Raw genomic sequence first — 22,901 nt, 5'->3', positions numbered from 1 at the left:
AGTATGGGAAGACCTTCAAAGGACAGCGATGACACTGGTGAGTTCACTGCAGCTGCAGGAGATGTTGAAGTTAGGAGCGGGTGTCAGGTGATGCACGCTTGTAATCCTGGCATTTCCAAGGTGCAGGAAGGCAGATCAGGAGTTCAAGGTCAGCCTCCCTATATATGGAGTTTGAGGCTAGCCTGAGCTATATGAGCCCTTGTCTCAAAACAAAAACACAAATATATACAAAAATTTTCCAGTAAGTAAAGTAGGGTCAGAGAAGTCTTTATTGAAGAAAGAATATCTCCCCTTCTCAAAATTCTCTCTTTTGAGTGTGATCTTTTTAAAATTTTTAATTGCGTGCCTGTCTGTTTGTCTGTCTGTATGTATCTATTTATTTGTGTGTGTATGTGAACATGTGTGTATGTGTGTGTGTGCATGTGCATGCACTGGATGCATATGTGGATTTCAGAGGGACAACTAGCAGAAGCTGGTTCTGTCCTTCCACCATGTGGGTGCCAGGGGTAGATCTCAGGTGGTCAGGCTTGGTAGCAAACACTTATATCTACTGGGCCATTTCAGTAGCCCATGTATGTTCTTTTTTGAGACATGCTTTCTCCATACTTGTAGCTCAAACAATCCTTGAACTAGAAATCATCTTGCCTTAGGCTCCTAAAGTGCTGGGATTACAGGTGTGTTACACCACACTCAGGCAAGAAAGGGATTCTTAAACTGGTTTCTGGAAGAAGTGTAAACATTAGTCAAAAGGGTTAAGCAGGAAAAGTATAGGTAAAGAAAACAGCATATCTCAGAGCCTGAGACAAGAAGGAAGTGGTGTGTTTCAACTCGGTGGTTCTGAGTTGGAACATGTTAGACCAATGAGTCTCCTAAGAACATTTAGACTAGGGCTGGAAAGATGGCTCAGTGGTTAAGAGCATTGCCTGCTCTTCCAAAGGTTCTTAGTTCAATTCCCAGCAACCACTTGGTGGCACACAACCATCTGTAATGGGGTCTGGTGTCCTCTTCTGGCCTGCAGGCATACACGTAGACAGAATATTGTATACATAATGAATAATAAATATTAAAAAATCTTTTAAAAAAAAGAGAACATTTAGACTATATGGAGAGATTCTCAGGTCCAATATTATGCCCCTTGTTAAAACAATTACAGGTTGTGTACCTTGGTGCTGGAGAACTGACTTAGCAGCTAACAGTGCTTTTTGTTCTTGCAGAGTACCCGAGTGGCTCACAACTGCATGTAACTCTAACTGCACCCTCTTCAGGCCTCCATGGGAAGAAAACTCGCATGTGTGTGCCCACTTGAAGATGCACGTGCATACACATGATTAAAAATAATAAAAATTCTTTCAAAAGGATGTGAAGGCAAGGACAGCAAAAAGCAAAAGAAAAAGAGTTTCCTTGGACCTTTTTAAAACCTGCCATCTGAAAGTATCATTTGATTATTTGTAGGAGGGTATACACATGCCACGGTGCACATATGGAGGTCAGAAGACAATTTGGGGTTGTCAGTTCTCTCTTTCTACCATATAAGTATCATCCCCAAAATCAGGTTATCAGGCCTGGTATCACCCACACTCAAGATGGAACTTTCTACTTCAAATACCTGGTCAAAAAAATCTCTTATAGTCAGTGGTGGTAGCATATACCATTAATCCCAGCACTCAGGAGGCAGAGGCAAATAGATCTCTGAGTGTGAGGGCAGCCTGGTTTACAGAGTGAATTCCAAGATAGCCAGGGCTACACAGAGAAACCCTGTCTCAGAAAAAAGAAAGGAAGGAAGGAAGGGAGAAAAGAGGGAAGGAAGGAAGGAAGGGAGGAAGGGAGGGAGAGAGTGAGGGAGGGAGGGAGGGAGGAAGGAAGGAAGGAAGGAAGGAAGGAAGGAAGGAAGGAAGGAAGGAAGGAAGGACATTGCTTATATATGTGCCTAGGAGCTTTTTTGTTAGATGATTCAGTCTAACTGACAACCAAGATTAGCCAGAACAAATATGGAGTACAAGTGTGTCCATATAACATAGAATATAAAAATGTCCCTCTCTATCCCTCTTGTCCCCTCTTTCCATGTCCTGGTGCTATACTGAGTAGTGTCCCTATTGAAAACCAAGTGACAACTGTACATTATGTGATGGTGCAGAAGTCTCTATGTCCTGGTTTGTACAATGGACAAGTTTGTACAATGGACAATAGCATCTACTGCTGACTCTGAAGACAAGATAAGTTGATGAAGCAATGCATATTAAGAAAACTGTTACACTTGGGGAATGGCTCAGTGGTAAAGTGCTTGGAAGGCAAGCATGAAGACCTCATTTTGAATTGCCCAGAACCCATGTAAAGCTAGACATGGGTAATATGTATGCCCATAGTCCTAGTGTTTCCATGGCAAGATGGGAAGAAGATATGGGATGGCTGGATGCTCATGGACCAGCTGCTGAATGACAAGAGATTCTGCCTTAAATGGGGTAGAAGGTAAGACTGGAGAGATGGCTCAGCTGTTAGAAGTGCTTGCTGCTCAGAGGACCCATGTCAGGTGGCTCATGACTGCATGTGATTCCAGTGCCCTAGTATAGCCTCTGTGGTCACCTGCACATGTGGCATACATTCACGCTAACGTGGATAAAAGTGAATCTTTAAAAAGCGACAAGGTCAAAGGTGAAAACCAACACTCCAGGTCTTTCACTGATCTCCACGTGTACATGGTGGGAAGCATGTGACTACACACACACACAAAAAAACAAACACACACGCAAACACACAGACTCATGCACACACACACACAGAACCACTGAGAACATTGGACATCATCTGTTTATGGCTAGATAATTTTTATCAGATCTATCTTCTACTTTATTTTTGTGTGTTTGTTTTGAGACAAGGCTTTTCTGTGTAGCTCTGCCTGTACTGGAACTAGTTGTATGGAGCAGGCTGGCATCAAACTCAAAAACGCCTGCCTCTATCTTCTAAGTGCTGGGATTAAAGGCACATGTTACCACTGCCTGGCCTCCCAAATCTTACACTTTAAATAGGCCAAATCCTGCTTGGCCCCTTCTCCATTCCTACCACTGAAATACAAAATTAACAGAACTTTCAGGTTTACTAAAGTAATTGCAGATCCTGGTGTTTCAAATGTACATTTCCATGCCAGTGGATAAGGGTGCTTGCTGCCAAGCCTGATGACCTGACTTGGGGGACAGTACTCATAATGTAAAAGGAGAGAACTGACCCCCCCAAGTTGTCTTCTGACCTCCATATATGTGCCGTGGCACATGTATGCTCTCCCATAAATAAGCAAATATAATAAATAGAAATACACATTGTTAGCTAAAGAAATGCTAAGAAGCGATATAGAAATGTCATCTTTTTTCCTAATACTACATCAGGAGAAAGTCTGTTTTTCTGAGTTCTAAAACTAATTTAAGGAATTGATTTGATAAGGTGTTGAGTTGAGAACACTCCCACCCAAGAATATCAATCTTGTTTCCTGGTACAATATGGAGAATGACATGAATATTTATGACGTTACTAAATTACTCCTTTCTCTGCTGAATAAATCTATACACAGACATGTTGCATACAAGGGTCTTACAAGTGTCTTGGACCTTTAAAAATAACTTCATCATCTTGTGAAAGTGACTTTCAAAGAAACACCTGTAGTTATAATTGGTTTTACTTTCTGATAATTCATTGCTTTGCTGATTTTTTTTCTGTATCTAAGAAGTTAGACAAATCATCTCTATCAAGACAAAAGACCCTGAGGGACATTTTTCTCTTCTTCCAGATACATACTGGGAGAAAAGCAATTAAAAACTGTGACTCATTTGATTTCTTATTTTAACAAGATTCTGAGGATTGTTTTCAATAGAATTAGCATATCTGGGCTGGAGCTGTAACTGAGTTGGTAGAGTTCTTGCTTTGCATACAGGAGGCCGTGGGTTTGATCCACAGCAACCTTGCCCTAAATAAGCATATCTCCTCAGTGCACTTTATAATGTTTGTTTGAATGTCTCTTTTTTTGTCATTTGTTACAGCTAATTTCAGACTTATTTGTTTGTACTATGTGCATGTGTGTTGTGCCAGCATGTATGTATGTACACAGTGTGCATGCCTAGTTCCTGAACAGGTCAAGAACAAGGCTCTGGATCACCTGGAACTGGAGTTACAGATGTGGTGAGGGTTACATGTAGGTGCTGGGAATTGAACTTCTGTCCTCTTGCAAGAACAAGTGCTCTCTCTGCTGAGCCATCTCTCCAGCCCACAGCTAATCTTTCTTTTTTTCTTTTTTCTAGATAGAAACTCTGTCTTATTTACTTTACTTCACTATTGTTGTGAAACGACACACCATGACCAAGGCAGTTTATAGAAGAAAGCATTTAATGTGGGGCTCACAATCCATGATGGTGGTTTCCAACTTTAATCCTAGCACTCAGGAGGCAGAGGCAGGTGGATCTCTGTGAGTTCAAGGCCACCCTGGTGAACAAAGTGAGTTCTAGGATAAACATGGTTATGCAGTGAAACTGTCTAAAAAAAAATCAAAAACAAAACAAACAGAACAAAACTAAGTCTCTGAAACTCTAATACAGCCTCTAGTTAAATGTTTTCTTTTATAAGAGTTGCAGTGGTCATTGATAGGTTTCTCTGTCAATGCAATAAATGGGTTTCTCTGTCAATGCAATAAATCAGATCAGGCTGAATTAAAAGTCCAGGTTTAATGAGCAAAGCATGCCCAGGTGATTCTCTGGGGGAAGAAAGCAGAAAGCAGGAGAGAAATCACATTACAGTCTGGGGGCCGGGTCTTTTTTTTTTTTTTTTTTTTTTTTTTTTTTTTTTTTTTTTTTTTTTTTTTGGTTTTTCGAGACAGGGTTTCTCTGTAGCTTTTGGAGCCTGTCCTGGAACTAGCTCTTGTAGACCAGGCTGTTCTCAAACTCACAGAGATCCACCTGCCTCTACCTCCCGAGTGCTGGGATTAAAGGCGTGCGCCACCACCGCCCGGCTTCGGGGGCCGGGTCTTAAATACCCTGTAGGTGTGGTCTTGAGTAGCTACAGGTGTTGTAGATCAGGTGTGGATTCAGGTGGATCTGTGGGAAGAAGTCACAAAAGCACTTTAAGGATAATTTCCTAGCCCTTTCCAGCTGCAACGGGGTGGGGAGTTGGGGGGATGGGGGATAGGGGTGGAGACAGCCTCTGTGGGCCCAGTCACTCACCCTCCCTTAGCAAAAGGCCTTTAAAAAAATTGTTATTCAGTTTACACCTTTAGCAAGTCAATTTCTGTAACCTAAACCTCTTATCTAAGTTGCTCAAAAGGACAAGGCCAAATGCAAATTCTTGATTAAGGAATACTGCGGTTTGCTTGTTTTTTCCCAACCAAGTTTTATGGGCTTGGCACCTTTAGGAAAGTCTCAGACACAATTTATATATTTCAAACAGAAGGTACTGTAGAAAAAGGGCAGATACCAACACTCCAGAATCAAATCAATTGCAGCTCTGCAGGAATTTCCCAACATATGTGGGAGGAGCAGTCCCTGGGCGGGCTTTCTAAGAAGGGTGGGGTTTGGAATAGGGGAGTAACTCCAGAGTGGAGATTCCTCACGGTCACGGTGTCGCTGCTAAGTGTTGGAAACCCTAACTAAGCCAAGGCCATTACTTTTCAAATCAACGTAGCCACGAAGACAGACAAGTGCTGCCGTGCACACGGCTGTGTGATCATTCAGTGGAACCTGCACCATCTAACAATGTCCGTACCTACTAAAAGAATAATTCTCCAGGGCTGGGGAGATGGCTCAGCAATTAAGAGCACTAATTGCTTTTGCAGAGTTCCTGGGTTCCATTTCCACAACCATCTGTAACTTACAGGAAACTCAAAAGCTTTCCTCTGACTCCCTGAGCACTGGGCATACACATAATGATCATACATACATGCAGGCAAAGCACACACACACACACACACACACACACACACACACACACAAATTAAAATGAATAAATCTTTTTTCTTTTGCTTTGTTTGAGACAGGTTTTCACTCTGTAGCGCTGGATGTTCTGGAACTCACTCTGCAGACCAGGCTCTCCACGAACTCACAGAGATCCTCCTGCTTCTGCCTCCCAGGTGTTTTTGGATTAAAGACATGTGCCAAGACTGCCTGGCTAAAAGAAAATATAAATAAATAAATAAATAAACTGCAGGAGGTGTCAACATCCCTGATCCCAAGCTCACTATAGACCACAACAATAAAAACAGAATAATATTGGCATAAAAACAGACACATTAATCAATAGAATTGAATCAAAGACCTAGACATAAATCCACACATCCATGAACACCTGGTTTTTGACAAAGAAACCAAAATTATACAATGTAGAAAAGAAACATCTCCAACAAATGGTGCTGGCATAACTGGAGGTTGGCATGTAGAAGAATGCCAATAGATCCACATCTGTCACCCTGCACAAAACTCAGGTCCAAGTGGACAAATGACCTCAGCATAAGCCCAGTTACATTGAACCTCATAGAAGAGAAAGTGGGGGATAACCTTGAATGCACTGGCACAGAAGACAACTTCCTGAATAGAACACCAGAAGCACAGATGTTAAGATTGACAATTAATAAGTGGGACCTCCTGAAGCTGAAAAGCTTCTGTAAGGCAAAGGACATTGTCAATAGAACAAAATGGTAGCCTACAGAATAGCAAAAGATTTTCACCAAGCCCACATCTGACAGAGGGCTGAAATCCAAAATATATAAAGAACTCAAGAAACTATACATCAAAATACCAAAGAAATAAAAATAAGTAAATGGGGGTACAGACCTAAACAGAATTCTCAACAGAAGAATCTCAAATGGCAGAGAAACACTTAAAGGCATTCTTAGCCACCAGGGAAACGCAAATCAAAAGGACTCTGGGATTCCATCTGACACCAGTGAGAATGGCTAAGATCAAACACACAAATGACAGAATATGTTGGAGAGGATGTGAAACAAGTCTAACACTCCTCCATTGCTGGTGGGTGTGCAAACTTGTACAGCCACTTTGGAAATCGATACGGCAGTTTCTCAGAAACTTGGGAATCAATCCATCTCAAGGTCCAGCATTACCACTCTTGGGCATATGCCCAAAGGTTGTTCAATAAGGACACTGACTCAACTATGTTTATAGCCGCTTTATTCATAACAGCCAGAACTTGGAAACAACCTAGATGCCCTTCAACTGAAGAACAGATAAAGAAGATGTGATATATTTAAACAATGGAGTATTACTCAGCTGTTAAAAACAATGACATCTTATACTGGCATTTACCCATCTGTTCTTCCAATTGGTGTGTGTGGCCCTTGTGTCTACAGCATCTGCTGGTGTTGGCAGAAGAGGGTTGTTGCCAGGAAGGATGCTGGGGTAGGTAGGTGTGGTTGAGCGGCAGAGAGGGTCTTGTGGGAACAGAGTCCAGTGAGGTGGTGATGCAGCCTGTCCGCAGGTCTGTCACCTGCTGGACAGCTGCTGGGGACTGCACCAGAGCAGTGGAGTTGTACTACTAGAGTTGGGGGCAGGACCCAGTTGCCTTGCTGAGGCTGAGATGCGAGGGTGTGACCTGGGGTTTAGGGCCTAGAGATTGAAGCAGTTTAGCTGGGATACCAGTCATTCACCTGTTCTTCCAACTGGAGTAGATGGTTGTGTATAAAGTAGATTCTTCTGTGTAAATGTTTCTGAGCCAGCATGTTGTGTAGCTCCAGATGGAAAGTGAGTCACACGTGGGCTCCCACAGTGTTCCTACCAGGAATTGAACCTGGGTCCTGTAAAAGAGCAACAAGTGCTCTCACAGATGAACCATCTCTCTAGTCTCTACATGTGATTTTTTTCTGCTAGGAAAGACGGAGAGTCCTCCCATTTAAGGCAATAATTTCTCTGATAGAATACAAAAGTGGTTTTGATTCTTATTTTACTTAGTGTTATTATTCTTTAGGTGTGTCCATGCACATGAGAATGGGTAAAAGAAAAAGTTGAAAGAGTCAACTATCTCTTTCCAGGTATGAGAGTCAGATCACTGGTCCTAGTGGTAAGCCTCTACCAGATTGGCAATGTCACTGGCCCCAAAAAGTTTAGCCTTTATTATATATAATATATATGTACATGTGTGTATGTGTGTATGGATGCTCTGTCTGCATGTATGCCTACATGCTAGAAAAGACCATTAGATTCCATTATAGATAGTTATAAGCCACCATGTGGTTGCTGGGAATTAAACTCAGGACCTCTGGAAAAGCAACCAATGCTCTTAATCACTGGACAATATCTCCAGCCCCCAGCTTCAGCCTTAAAAAAAATCTTTTTTAAAAAATTGACATTTATTGAGCTCTACATTTTTCTCTGCTCCCTTCCCTGCCTTTCCCCTCCCCCTTTCAATCCTCCCCCAAGGTCCCAATGCTGCCAAATTGCTCAGGAGATCTTGTTTTTTTCTACTTCGCATGTAGATTAGATCTATGTAAGTCTCTCTTAGTGTCCTTATTGTTGCCTAAGTTCTCTGGGATTGTGGTTTTCTTTGCTTTATGTTTAAAAACCACCCATGAGTTAGTACATGTGATAATTGTCTTTCTGTGTCTGGGTTACCTCATTCAAAATAATGTTTTCTAGCTCCATCCATTTTCCTGCCAAATTCAAAATGTTGTTATTTTTTTCTGTTGTGTAGTACTCCATTGTGTAAATGTACCACATTTTTCTTATCCATTCTTTGGTCGAGGGGCATTTAGGTTGTTTCTAGGTTCTGGCTATGACAAACAAAGCTGCTATGAACATAGTTGAGCACATGTCCTTGTGGCACGATTGAGCATCCTTTGGATATATACCCAAAAGTGGTTTTACTGGGTCTTGAGGAAGGTTATTTCCTAATTTTCTGAGAAATCACCACACTGACATCCAAAGGGGTTGTACCAGCTTGCATTCCCACCAGCAATGCAGAAGTGTTCCCATTTCCCCACAACCTCTCCAGCATAAGTTGTCATCAGTGTTTTTGATCTTGGCCATTCTTACAGGTATAAGATGGAATCTCAGAGTTGTTTTGATTTGCATTTCTCTGATGACTAAGGATGTTGAACATTTCCTTAAGTGTCTTTCAGTCATTTTAGTTTCCTCTGTGTGAGAGTTATCTGTTTAGGTCTGTACTCCATTTTTTTATTAGATTATGTGTTCTTTTGGTGTCCAATTTCTTGAGTTCTTTGTATATTTTGGAGATCAGACCTCTGTCTGATGTGGGGTTAGTGAAGATCTTTTCCCATTCTGTAGGCTGTTGTTTTGTCTTGTTTACTGTGTCCTTTGCTTTACAGAAGCTTTTCAGTTTTAGGAGGTCCCATTTATTAATTGTTACTCTCAGTGTGTGTGCTGTTGGGGTTATATTTAGGAAGCAGTCTCCTGAGCCAATGCTTTCAAGTGTACTTGCCACTTTCTCTTTTATAAGATTCAGTGTGGCTGGCTTTATGATGAGGTCTTTGATCAATTTGGACTTGAGTTTTGTGATGGTGATAGATATGGGTCTATTTTCATTCTTCTACATGTTGATGACCAGTTATGCCAGCACCATTTGTTGAATATGCTTTCTTTTTTCTATTTGATCTTTTTGCTTCTTTATCAAAAATGAGGTGTTTGAAGATGTGTGGATTGATACCCGGGTCTTCTATTCTGTTCTGTTGGTCCTCCTGTCTGTTCTTATGCCAATAACAGGCTGTTTTCAGTACTGTAGCTCTATAGTAGAGTTTGAAGTCAGGGATTGTGATGCCTCCAAAAGTTCTTTTATTGTACAGGATTGTTTTGGCTATCTTGGGTTTTTTGCTTTTCCAAATGAAGTTGAGTACCATTCTTTCAAAGTCTTTGAAGAATTTTGCTGGGATTTTGATGGGCAAGAAAAAGGCATTTTTGATCATTGATCATTGGTTTTTATCAAAGTTCAAAATTTTTAGTATTAAAAAGGCATCTTATTATTGACTACCCTCATGGGATCTGCAAGGTTATGTAGTAGATCAGCTGACATTTAGAAGGCCAACCCATTGAAGATTCACACATCTGATAGAGATTAAATTGACAAAGACACAGCCCATGAATAATATTGAGTTAGAGCAAAATATCAAAAGTCAACAGAGGCCTGCTCTGCTGACTTCCTCCAAGGGTTCAGGTCAGTTGCCTCAGTATAGCGAAAGGGAAATTAGGATAACTCTAATCTACATGCTTGTAGTTCCAGTCATTACTCTTTATTGTTCTGCTTTAATTCTAGTTTTCCTGCTCTAATTGTCTATAATTTCTTAGCTCTAATTCTCTGTCTCAACTCTAATTCCAATTCTGTTACAAATTCATTCTTGTTCTGGTTACTTCACATTTTCTTCTTCCTCCTCTTCGTCTTTTCTTCTTTATTTTCCTACATTCTTTACTCTTTCAATCTATTTTCTTCCTCAATCTTATTTCTTCTACTGTCACAAATTCCTAGCATGTATGTATGTGTATATATATATATATATATATATATATATATATATATACTCATTAACAACTTGTTAGTAATAAAAAAACTGGAAAATTCCCAGGGACACAGACATTCTTTGCAGTTAGAGACAGCCAACTCTTCAAAAGGCAGTATTTTTCATGGGCTGTAACTAGGTGAATTTACCTCCATCAGATGTGTAAACCTCTGATAGGTTGACCTCATAAATGTCAGCTGATTTATGGGGTAACCTTGTGGATCCCGTGACTACCCTAATTGTCATCATAGAACCTTCGTCCAGTAGCTGATGGAAGTAGATGCAGAGATTCACAGCCAAGTACTGGGCTAAGCTCTGAGAGTCCAGTTGAAGAGAAGGTGGAGAGGGATTATATGTACAAGGTGAGGTTAAGATCATGACAGGAAAACTCACAGAGACAGGTGACTTGAGTTTCTGAGAGCTCACAGACTCTGGATGGACAGTTAGGGAACTGACTTGGAACCCTCTGCATGTGGGTGACAGTTGTGTAGCTTGGTCTTTTGTGGGGACCCTTGTAGTGGGACCAGGACCAGTCACTGATGCATGAGCTAGCTCTTTAGAACCTATTTCCTATGGTGGGATGCTTTGTTCAGTCTTGATGCAGTGAAAAGTAAGCTTGGTCCTGCCTCAACTTGATATGCCATATTTTATTGATTCCTATGGGAGACCTTACTGCATCTGAATGGTGACAGAGGAGAGTTACGCACAATGCACTTCTTGTTTACTTAGGTAATATTATATCCCTCTGGAGTCTTTGATTGAGTTGAAGAATAGATATAGTTTTCTTTAGTTATGATAAAAGATAAAATAGATATAAATATTGTAACTAATTCTTGCTTGATAACTGTTTTATTATATGTAATTTTACTATGTTAAAGCCTTTCTTTTTATTTAAACAGAAAAGGGGAGGTAATATGGGATTTGCCTCTGTAGGCTGTGATTACCAAATAAAGAAATTGTTTTGGGCCTGTTGATAGGATAGAACTTAGGTAGGTGGGGAAAACTAAATGGAGCTACTGCCAAAGTCAGACATGCTGAAACTTTGCTGGTAAGCCACTGCCACATGACGATACACAGATTACTAGAAATGGGATAAATTAAGATGTAAGAGTTAGCCAATAAGAAGCTAGAGCTAATGGGTTAAGCAGTGTTTTAATTAATGTAGTTTCTGTGTAGTTATTTTGGTTCTGGGCAGCCTGGATTAATAAGTGGCCTCCTTCTACAGAGGAGGAGTGCATGGGGAGGTAGAAGGGAGGTGGGGGGAAGGTACAGGAGGAGAGGAAGGAGGGAAATTGTGGAAAACATTAGTAAAATCTTTAAAAAATTATTAATAAAGAATAAAAGAAAAAAAGACATCATAAAGATGATCTATATATTCTTAGAACTCGAAGTAAAAAAAGATAAAAGTAAAATAGCTAAAAAACAAAAGGGCTAGAGAGACAACAGGACCAGTAACATGCTTGCCGTATAAGCATGAAGACCTGAATTGTCCTTTTTATTAATTTTATCTTCTCTCATAGAGTATGACACTACTGCAGCTTCCCCTCCACGTACTCCTCCCAGATCTACCCTACCTCCCCTCTACCATAGAACCACCCCAATGCCCACCTCTTCCCAGAAAAGAACAGATCTCCCAGCACAACAAGATACAATAAGAGTAGACACAAGCCCTCACATCAAGACTGAGCAAGGAAACCCAGTAGGATGAAAAGGGTCCCAAGAACAGGCAAAAGAGTCAGAGACACTCACTCCCATTGTCAGTGGTTTCCCCCAAACACCAAGCCAACAAACATAGCACATATGCAGAGGACCTAGCACAGACCCATGCAGGCTGGGAAATTGCAGCTTCAGTCTCTATGAGACTCCACAAGCTCTGCTTAGTAGAGTCATCAGGCCATACTCTTCTGGTATCCTAAACCTCTCTGGCTCCCACAAGTTCTCTTACCCCTCTTCAATGGGTTTCTGGAGTTTTAAGGGAAAGGACCCAATAAAAACCTCCAACCTGCCTTTATTATATTTACTTCAGTATCATGTGTTTCTTAATTGTCCCCATTCTCCCTCTTATGATACCATTTTCCGTAACCAGGAGGCCACCCAGGGTCACATTTTTTTTCCCTAAACAGGTTTTCTCTGTGTAGCCCTGGCTGTCCTGGAACTTGTTCTGTAGACCAGGCTGAACTCAAACTCAGAGATCTGCCTGCCTCTAAGGAAGTCTGTACCTCAAGGGGTTGATCCACCCACTGAGACAGTATGCCTGTAATAATGGGAGCTCACCAAATCCAGCTGGACCGGAACTGAATGAGCATGCGACCAAACCGAACTCTCTGAATGTGGCTGAAATGGGGGGCTGATTGAGAAGCCATTGATAAAGAACCTTCATCTGGCGAGGTATGGAGATAGAAACAGAGACCCACATTGGAGCACTGGACTGAGCTCCCAAGGCCCAGATGAAGAGCAGAAAGAGGGAGAACATGAGCAAGGAAGTCAGGACCGTGAGGGGTGCATCCACCCACGGAGATGGTGGGACTGATCTAATAGGAGCTCACCAAGGCCAGCTGGAATGGGACTGAATGAGCATATGATCAAATCGGACTCTCTGAATGTGGCTGACAATGAGGGCGGACTGAAAAGCCAATGATAATGATACCAGATTTGGATTCTACTGCATGTACTGGATTTTTGGGAGCCTAATCTGTTTGGATGCACACCTTCCTAGACCTGGATGGAGGGTGGAGGGCCTTGGACTTTACACAGGGCAGGGCACCCTGACTTCTCTTAGGACTGGAGAGCGAGGGGGAGGGGAAGTGGGGGGAGTGGGAGGGAAATGGGAGGATGGGAGGAGGTGGAAATTTTTAATAAATAAATAAATAGTGGAAACAAAACAAAACAACAAAAAACAAAAACAAAAACCCCGCAAACCTGGGCTCTTTCTCCATCTAGTAAGTATGACTGTGGGAAGGACCTGAGTTCTTATCCCCGGTACTCACATAAGAAATCAGATGTGCCAATGTGTCCCTGTAATCCCCTACTGGTGAAAGGGAAACAGGAGGATTTCTGGAGCTTCATATCCTCCCAGTCTGGGCAAATCCCAGTGAGCTCTAGGTTCAGTGAGAGACCCTGCCCAAAAACAGTATGGAGAGATAGAGGCAAAGATTGCCTATTAGTTAAAAGCACTTGCTGCTCTTTTAGAGGACCTAGGTTCAGTTTCCAGCAACCACTATCAGGCAGCTCAGAACTGCCTGTGACTCCATATCCTGGGGATCTGGTGCCTTCTTCGTGCTGAGGTGGGCCCTTGCTAACACATCTGACACACACACACACACACACACACACACACACACACACACACACACAAATAAATTTTTAAAAATATTATTAAAATGGTGGGTAGTAATAAAGAAAAGACACCTGACACTGCCCTCCATATGTTCACATGCATACACAAACACACATCTGTGAACACACACAAAATGAACAAAGTATCAAACCAATAACTTATCAGAAGCATTAATTTTATATGAGATACAAGTAATAATACTGCTTAAAGGTACATAAACATTATCAACATACTATATTCTGAGTCAAGGATACCTGAGAAGGTATATAAAGTACATTATATAAAGTATAAGGAAATTATAAGGTAAAGTCTTATAGATAATACCAACATAATTATGAACCCTGAAACAGATCCATAGTACATAGCTTTGGCTTATGTTCTAGGCAAATTGCCCATCCATAGAGAGAAGTAGGATTATAGTTTCAGTGTAGCAACTGTAAATCAGTGAAGTATCCCCTGTGCACCTGTACCCAGTTCTGTCCTCTGCTCCATGGAAGGGATGAAGAGATGGAGCTGCCGTCCCTTCCCTGGATAGCTCTCAAGAGTAGACGTCACAGAAAACTGAAGAGCTGCTTGCTCACCTTGACCAAGGATTCATGGTGGCCCTGGGGTACTGTAGGGACTGGAGAAAGAAGATTAAACCTGAATTTAGTTGAGAAATATTAACTCTTTTGTTATCTTTTATTTATTTGATGTGCATGTGTGTGTATGTGTATATGTGTGTGACCACATGTGGGTGCCACATTATGTGTGGAGAGGTCAGGGAATAACTTGTGGGAGTTGGTTCTATCTTGTTACCATGTGGATTCTGGTGATCCAAATCAAGATGTCAGGCTCAGCAGCAAGGGCCTTTACCCACAAAGTTGCGTCAACGGCTACAAAATTATTTACTGTGTAGGGTCTGAAAACATGGGTTCTACTCTGGGTGTCCCCATGCCCACTTCCCATCACTCCAGCTTGAGGTGATTGAAAGCTTCAGTAGGTAGAAGAAGCTTTTAAAAATATAGGTTTCATGTTTTAAAAGATGTGTTGGGGGGGGGGGAGTAGATATGTGCATGTTGAAAGAGGACTGCAGAGGCCAAAAGAGGGCAATAGGTCCCTTTGACTGGTGTTACAGGTTGTTGCGAGCTAACCTCCGAGGACACTGGGAACCAGACTCATCTCTGCAAGAGCAGAGCAGTGCATTCTTTATCACAAGACAACCCTCCAGCCCATGGGTAATTTGTTTTTATTTCACAAGCTTGAAGCCTCAGCTGGCGTTTAATGGAAAAGGACACTGTACTGCTTACTAACCTTGATATGTTAAATATACCTATGCCTAAACACACAGGACAATGCAACATGCTAAAAAAAACTTTTGCATATAAAATGATGTCGTCAGTGCCATTGTGGAAAACCATGAGAACTCTCCACACCATGCCAGATGTTCAGATAGTTCCCCACAATGATAGAAAGTACAGCGTGGTAACCTCAATGGATAATGAAAATTTTCTATATAAAGTAAACTTTTCATAAGTAGGTTTCTTAGCTCCTTTGTGGTAAGCCTTTAATTATTAGTGCAACTGTTTAATACATAATTAATTACTTAGTTTTCTAATATTGATAAATGTATAATTAACAGAAACTAAATATACATAGCATCATTTGTTATTTCCTTTTTTATTGTTATTGTTGTTATTTGTTTTTGTTTTTGATGACAGGGTCTCACAAAGCAGCCTTGTCTGGCCTGGAACTCTCTATGTAGACCAGGCTGATCTGGAACTCATAGAGATCCATTTGCCTCTGCCCCCGAGTGCTGGAATTAAAGGCATGTACCATGACACCTGCCCATTTTTATTTCTCCATTAATTTAGTGGTCGCACACCTCATAACTACCCAACAGTCATGAAATAGGGAAAATCTCAGTTATTTTACCTGAGTCTGTTTGGTGATACCCTCTGGCTGTACCAGGCTTCAGCCAGGAAGACTGCCATAATCACCACAAACATGGCGGACATACCCAGCCTGATGAGCTTAATCTTGGTGTAACATCCTGGTAAGTACCTTAGGGAAACTGAAAGAGAGAAGATGATTAACACTGTAAGGAGCATCCTTTCTCCATAAAAGGATCAACCAGATCTGACTTCCTTCCATCCACTCAAATATTGACTGTGGGCAGCTGTCCATTCTTTGCACTTTTTACCCCTGAATCCAAAACACTGGCTCTTAGGAAAGTTGAAATGAATTGAGTTCTTTTCAAACTTTATTTTCTGTATACTACTCATTCTGTCTATTCTACTTTGGTTTTTGTTGTCATGCTAATTACATTCTAACATGTCATGCTAATTATCAAAAGCAACTTTGCAGAGGAAAGAGTTTATCTCATCATATAGGTTACACTCCATCAACAGGGGAAGGCAGAGCAGGGACTGAAATGAGAAACCATGGAGAATGACTGGAGAGATGGCTCAGTGGTTAAGATTGGTGGTAACTGTTGCCGAGGATCTGGGTTAGATTCCTAGTACTCACATGCAGCACACACCATACATAGCTCCAGTTATAGGATCTCCAATGCCCTCTTAACTCCTAGGTACCTAGCACAAATGTGGTGCCCAGATATGTATAACAAATAAAACTCAAGCAGAGAAAATAAGTAAATGTTTTAAAGGGAAAAAGAAACCTTGCATTCCAGCTTGCTATCTGGTTTGCTCTGCTTCACGTTTAGTTGCTTTGCTGTACAGCTCTGTACCAAACACCTTCCTACATCAATTAATATCAGGACAATACCTCACAGACATGCCCACATACCAATCTGACATGGAAAATTCTTCAGTTGAGGCCTCTTATTTCTGATGACTCCAGGGTGAGCTATGTTGACAATCAAGGTAAACTAGGATTCTGCCTGCTTTCATTAGGGCTTCTATTGTTGTGATAAGAAAACATGACAAAGGTAACTCACTGAAGAAAGCAATTAATTTTGGGGAGGGATAGAGATCACAACCATGCTGGTGGGGAGAATGACAAGAGGTAGGCATGGTGCTGGAGCAGTAGCTGAGAGCTCACTTCTTGATTCACAAGTGCGAGGCAGAGAGAGCTGACTGGGACTGACGATCCTTCCCTAACTGTTCCAGTAACTGGAGACCAAGCATTCCAATGTGTGAGCATAAGGGGCTCATACATTCAAATGACCACACTGCCTTAGCTCTTCTCATTGGTATTTTGTTTTTATCTCATTTTTTGTTTTTTCTAGACAGGATTTCTTTGTGTAGCCAAGTCTGTTCTGGAACTCACTCTGTAAACCAGGATGACCTTTAACTCTGAAATCCACTGTTTCCTGAGTGCTGAGATTAAAAGAGTGGGCCACTACCATCTGACTTCTTTATCTCTATTTATACCCTCACTTTCTTCCTTTTCCTCCAACTCCTTTGATACTCTAAGAGTTACACTTATAAGTAAAACATAGACCCCCAAAGAGCAAAGAACACAGAAATCTATGGCAGATCAACATCTCTCTCCAGACCATAAGATGTCATGTGAGCTTTGAGCATAGCACAACTCCACCTGGGATCTGAGCTGCTGACACATTGTGAATGCCAGTTGCACTCTAGATGGGTTATTACAGTATGGCAGCAGCACAAATAAGACACATAGATCAATGGGACACAGCAGACAATCCAGAAAGAGACTCACACAGCTACAGAAAATTCTGACAAAGATGCCAAAATTCACATTGAAGAAAAGATGACCTTCTTGCCAAATGCTGGGAAACCTGGATCCCTCACACAGAAGGAAACCAGGTCCTGATATCTCACCCCAATAAAATCAACTCCTAATGAATCAAAGACATTACTGTAAAAACTGAAACTGAAGATATTAAAGAAAAACTTTTAAATATGCAGGCATTGGCAAAGGTCTGAATTCAGTTCCTAGCATCCACGTCAGGCAGCTCAAAACCACCTGTGACTCTAGTTCCAGGGGAAACAATGCCCTCTTCTGGCTTCTGTGTGTACCTCACTCATGTGTATATACCCACACATGGACAGACACGTACACGCAATTTTCAAAAATACAACAGATCCCTTTTTAAAAAGAAAAGAAAGAGTACAATGATGAGCCAATGAAATTAAGGAAAGAACTATGTCTTATTAGAAAAAATAAAAACTACCATCATATAATTCTTACTTGCTACTGAGATATCAAGATGCTCACTTGGATGTGAAGCCCTGAAAGGGGCCTCTGCCTGGAGGTACACACAGCTGTACCTTCCTGCATCATGGACTGTCACATTCTGAAGGGTGAATTCCACTGTGTCATTTTCTGAATTCAGAAGCTGAATGGGGGATGAAGTTCCCTCCTTTAGTAGAACAAACACTTTATACTCTGTGAAATTGTGTGACTTCTGACACTGTAGGTTCACCTTTCCTCCTGTGGCTACTTGGCCAAAGTACTGGACTCGGAGGGAAGGCTTAGGCAAGTATCCTGTAAGAGAACCAAGATCCAAGGGCAAAGGGTCAAGCCTAGAGTACTATATTCATCCTCCCTGTCCTGAAAGGGTCCTCACAAATCTGAAACGTTCCCATGGTCTATCCTGTCTCTCAACAGACATAATTTTATTAATTTTATTTGTTTGTAGGTAGTTTTGCACATGTACACCCTACATACTGACAATTTCTAGCACCCACCTCATCACCACAAATCTCTCTGCTGCTTATTTCTATTCATTTTGTTTGGGGACCAACTAAGACTAACCAGGAGCATTTGTATGACCATTGGTTGGGAACTAACTTTTGGAGCCTGATGGACTCAGCAGAAAGTATACAACTAAAGACATTGGCTCCTCTCTCCCGGAGTCTACCATAACCAATAGATTAGTCATACAGAGTAGGGTCCTGTAAGCTCTTTCCCTTCCTTGACTTATTGTTGATGGGGTCATTCTTGTGTGTGACAAGTGCAGAAGACAGATTTTTTTTCTCACTTCTACAGATCTGAGGAAAGCTGAAGTATTCAATTTTGTCCTCATTACCTCATGTCGTCCCCAACTGTGCTGGAGGTGACAACTCTTAAAATTGTATTTTTATTTACTTATTGGGTGAAGTACATGCTATGTCATGAACATGAAGATCTGAGGACAACGTGTAGACGTCTCTCTTTCTAACATGTGGGTCTCTGTGATTAGATTTGAGTTGGCAGACATGGCAGCTGAAGCTCCTCCCAGCCTAGCCATCTCACCACCCCCAGATGACATTCCCTTTATACCTATCTATATTTCTTTGGCTTCATGCTCACCCTTGTTAAAAAATCAGTGCTTGTAATTCTGAGGCAGCTTCTCCTCACCTGTGACCAAGAGTAAGAGGACATCACTGGAAGGTGAACTTTTATTAGGCAATTCTTTTCTGTAGTATTCACAGGTATAATATCCAGCATGCCTCAGCTGAAGGTTAGTCAGACGGAACTCAGCTGTCCCCTCTGTCAAATGATGTGGAAGCCTGGAATCCAAAATGGTATCTCCCTTTCTGAGAACAAGTTGTGTGCCTGGTGTGGGACTCACACATTGCAGCGTCACATTGCTGTTCTCTGAAGCCACTGAGTTTGGCCAAGCCCTGAGGCTGGGTTTGGGAAGGAAATCTGGAGGAAAAATATCTTCCTGGATCTGACACATCCACCTGCTCCCCAGAAGCCCACGAAGATAACATAGAATATATGTGATGAAAGTTCAGAGTGGATGTGGTTGAGCCACTTACCATCTCCCTTCATGTCTGTGTCGCCATCATTTGGATCTGCAAAACAGTCATGAATGATGCACAAGTGCCTGCTGAGAGCCACCTCATACTCATGCTCTCTTCTGAGGAGTACCCAGAAGTTCCAGCTGAGCTCAGACCCCCCAAGGTTCACACATTCAGAGTTTATGAGCTCCCATAGCTAGAGTCTGGCTTTAGGCCAATCTACTACCTTTGTTTCCTGAGACTCTCCTCTGCCACTTCTTGGCTTTTACTCCTAATACTTCAGTGCTCTCTGGCTAACCAAAATCCCAATCTCAAATCATTTTATTCCCATTTTTACTTATTCTCACCACTTCTGTTAGAACCTTGGTTTTTGTGGTCTCAGTTTCTACCTTGACTCTTGGAATAGACAGAAGCTATACAGGACATTGAGGAATGTATATGGACTGGGTATGAGTCTGGCATCTTCCTATGGTTGAAATGCCTACCATATGCCTGGGAGTGTCCTTAAAGTCTTTTGGACATTCCACACATGCTTTCTTTAGCATGCATTAGGACACATGTTTCCAAGTATGATGGAGTGACACCAAAAATGTAAGAGTCAGGTATCAAATATCACCTCTATCTTCAAAAGAGAAAGAGGAAGAACATTAGAAATCATAAAAGATGGGCGGGCGAGCTGGCTCAGAGTTAAGCACACTGGCTGGTCTTTCAGAGGATGCTAACAAACACCTATAACTTCAGTTTCAGTGAATGTAACACCACCTCTGACCTCTATAGGCATCAGGCATCCATTTGGTGTACCGAAATACATGCAGATGAAACAGCCATATACATAAGATAAAAGGAAAATAGTAAGTATTAAAGAGATTATATGAAATTTTGATCAGAGAAGCTTCTTTTTGTGTTGGTAGCATTCAATGGAGAGATGCAGAACAGATCAGAGCACTGATAGTAAGAGGGGTGTCCATATTATTACCACCATCACCACCATCACCACCACAAGCATCACCACTACCACTTCTATAACCACTACCACAGCCATCACCAAGGCTCAGGGAATATCATAGAAGAAACAGAAGCAGAAAGAGTGTAAAAGCTAAAGGATGGGAAGTATTTCTGTGAAATACTGTTTTCTGGACATGACTCAACCATTGCACTTATGAACTTACAGCAGCTATGGGTACCTGAACTTGACCTGCAAAAAATCAAGCTATAACAAATCTTGGTATAGGTGTGTAGAAGATCTCCAGGATCCATCCCTTACTGAGCAGTTATTGGCAGTTGATGGTTGCTGAGCAACCAACTTATTTTTTGAGGATGTGAACACATGTATGTTTTCCATGCTCCAGTGATAGCATAACACCTATGCACAAAGGGGTAGCACTAATTGAACTTAGTGGCTGTATCAACAACAGCAACAGCGGCAGCAGCAACAACAGCAAAAAGATAGGGAGCTAGAGAAATGGCTCAGTGTCTAAGAGATTGAACTGCTCTTTCAGAGGACCTGAGTTTGATTCCTAGCACCCATGTTAGATATCTTACAACGGCCTGTAAATCCAGCTGCATGAGATCTGATACTCTTACTCTTCTGCATGGACACACACACACACACACACACACAAATGAAAATATTTAAAGACATGAAGAGGAAGCTGGGGCAGGGTATAATCACATTTTATTATATACATGCATGATCCTCAAGTAAGAAAACAATTTGAAAAAATGATAAGACATTTGAAAACACCAGAGAAACAGAAAGTTAAATTGAAAGAGAAGGCAATCTGCTTGGCTTCTCCACAGAAAAGGTGAGGCCAAAGATTCATTCATAATGCAAACTTTTGGTTAAAACAAAACATTGGTTATCTTCCTCACAGGACAAAGCTACAAACTTCGGAAATGTAAGCCCAGTGGGGAAGGTAGAATGACTGCAACTGATCCCACGAGGCCAGTTCTCATAAGCAATGAAATTCATCTTTCTATTTGTGAGGTTCCAACTCTGAAGTCACAAGCATAGGATGTCTCAGGATACATGAAGTTTGAAGAGAATTGAACACAGATATAAAATATTTTGTTCACCAGCACACAGGTCACTGCACAGCCACATTCTGGTAGTTAACCAGACACATCCCAACACAAGCAGGCAGCCAAAGGCACACATAGACAAACATACAAAAGCTACACCTAGTCACACAGACCTACAAGCAAACACACACACACACACACACACACAGAGAGAGAGAGAGAGAGAGAGAGAGAGAGAGAGAGAGAGAGAGAGAGAGAAAGAGAGAGAGAGAGAGAGAGAGTCTTATTTAGGGTTTTTATTGCTGTGAAGACACAGCATGACCACAGCAACTCTTTTTTTTATAAAAAATTATTTATTTATTTATTTATTATTATGTATACAATACTCTGTCTGTGTGTATGCCTGCAGGCCAGAAGAGGGCACCAGACCCTATTACAGATGGTTGTGAGCCACCATGTGGTTGCTGGGAATTGAACTCAGGACCTTTGGAAGAGCAGGCAATAGCTCTTAACCTCTGGGCCATCTCTCCAGCCCCTCCCCCCCAACAGCAATTCTTATAAAGAAAACATTTAATGGGGGTGGCTCCCTTACAGTTCAGAGGTCCAGTCCATTATCATCATGATAGAGAACATGGTGGCAGGTAGGCAGACATGGTGCAAGAGATGAGAGTAGTTCATCTTGCAGGCAACAGGAAGTTGATTGACACATTGGGCAGTATTTTGAGCATAGGAATCCTCAAAGCTCTTTCTCACAATAGCACATTTTTTTCTTAACAAGACCATACCCACTCCAGCAAAGCCACACTTCCTGATAGTGCCATTTCCTGTGGGATTATGGGAGCCAATTACATTCAAACTATCACACACACACTCTCTCTCTCTCTCTCTCTCTCTCTCTCTCTCTCTCTCTCTCTCTCTCTCTCATACACAGACGTATACACACACAGAGGCAAGTTTGGAAAGGTGAATGCTCTAGCCTCTGACCACAGGTCATATTTTTATAAAACCACATAAAAGTGGCATCCTGCCACAAATAGTTATAGAGAAGATTACATCACTTGTTTGCTTTTGGGCATTTTAGACATTCAGTGTCAACCATTTTCTTTTTTGTTGTAGTGGAATCATGGAATGGTGTATTTTAATCCTTGAAAATGAATAGCTTCTAATCAAGGTTACTATGTTCAGTTTATAATCAATAATTAGAAAGAAATTGATCATGTTCAAATCAGTGAAACTGCAAATCCCTAACTTGAATGGGGAGAAAGAAGAAATATAATTCATGTCCACCAGAAAACAACCAACAGAATTACAGAAATCAGGAAATCTATCTTGGGATTACCCTAAGAGCTGGAGA

At 41.4% G+C, this 22,901-nt stretch overlaps 1 protein-coding gene across 1 annotated transcript; it reads right to left on the bottom strand.

Moving 5' to 3' along the window:
• Positions 1-14,934: 14,934 nt before the first annotated feature.
• LOC121677294 (T-cell-interacting, activating receptor on myeloid cells protein 1-like) lies at positions 14,935-20,567 on the bottom strand. The gene is made up of 7 exons (XM_042055575.1): positions 20,502-20,567; positions 19,752-19,818; positions 19,544-19,579; positions 19,137-19,427; positions 17,985-18,281; positions 15,738-15,876; positions 14,935-14,986 (listed from the first exon to the last, which is right to left on the bottom strand). Exons 1-7 carry the CDS (start codon positions 20,565-20,567, stop codon positions 14,935-14,937), a joined length of 948 nt encoding a protein of 315 aa, XP_041911509.1.
• Positions 20,568-22,901: the final 2,334 nt, after the last annotated feature.

Source organism: Arvicola amphibius, chromosome 8 (genome assembly GCF_903992535.2).
Source record: "Arvicola amphibius chromosome 8, mArvAmp1.2, whole genome shotgun sequence".
NCBI classification, from domain to species: Eukaryota; Metazoa; Chordata; class Mammalia; order Rodentia; family Cricetidae; genus Arvicola; species Arvicola amphibius.
Note: the sequence above shows the minus strand (reverse complement) of the source record. Positions and strands in the feature narration are given on the sequence as shown.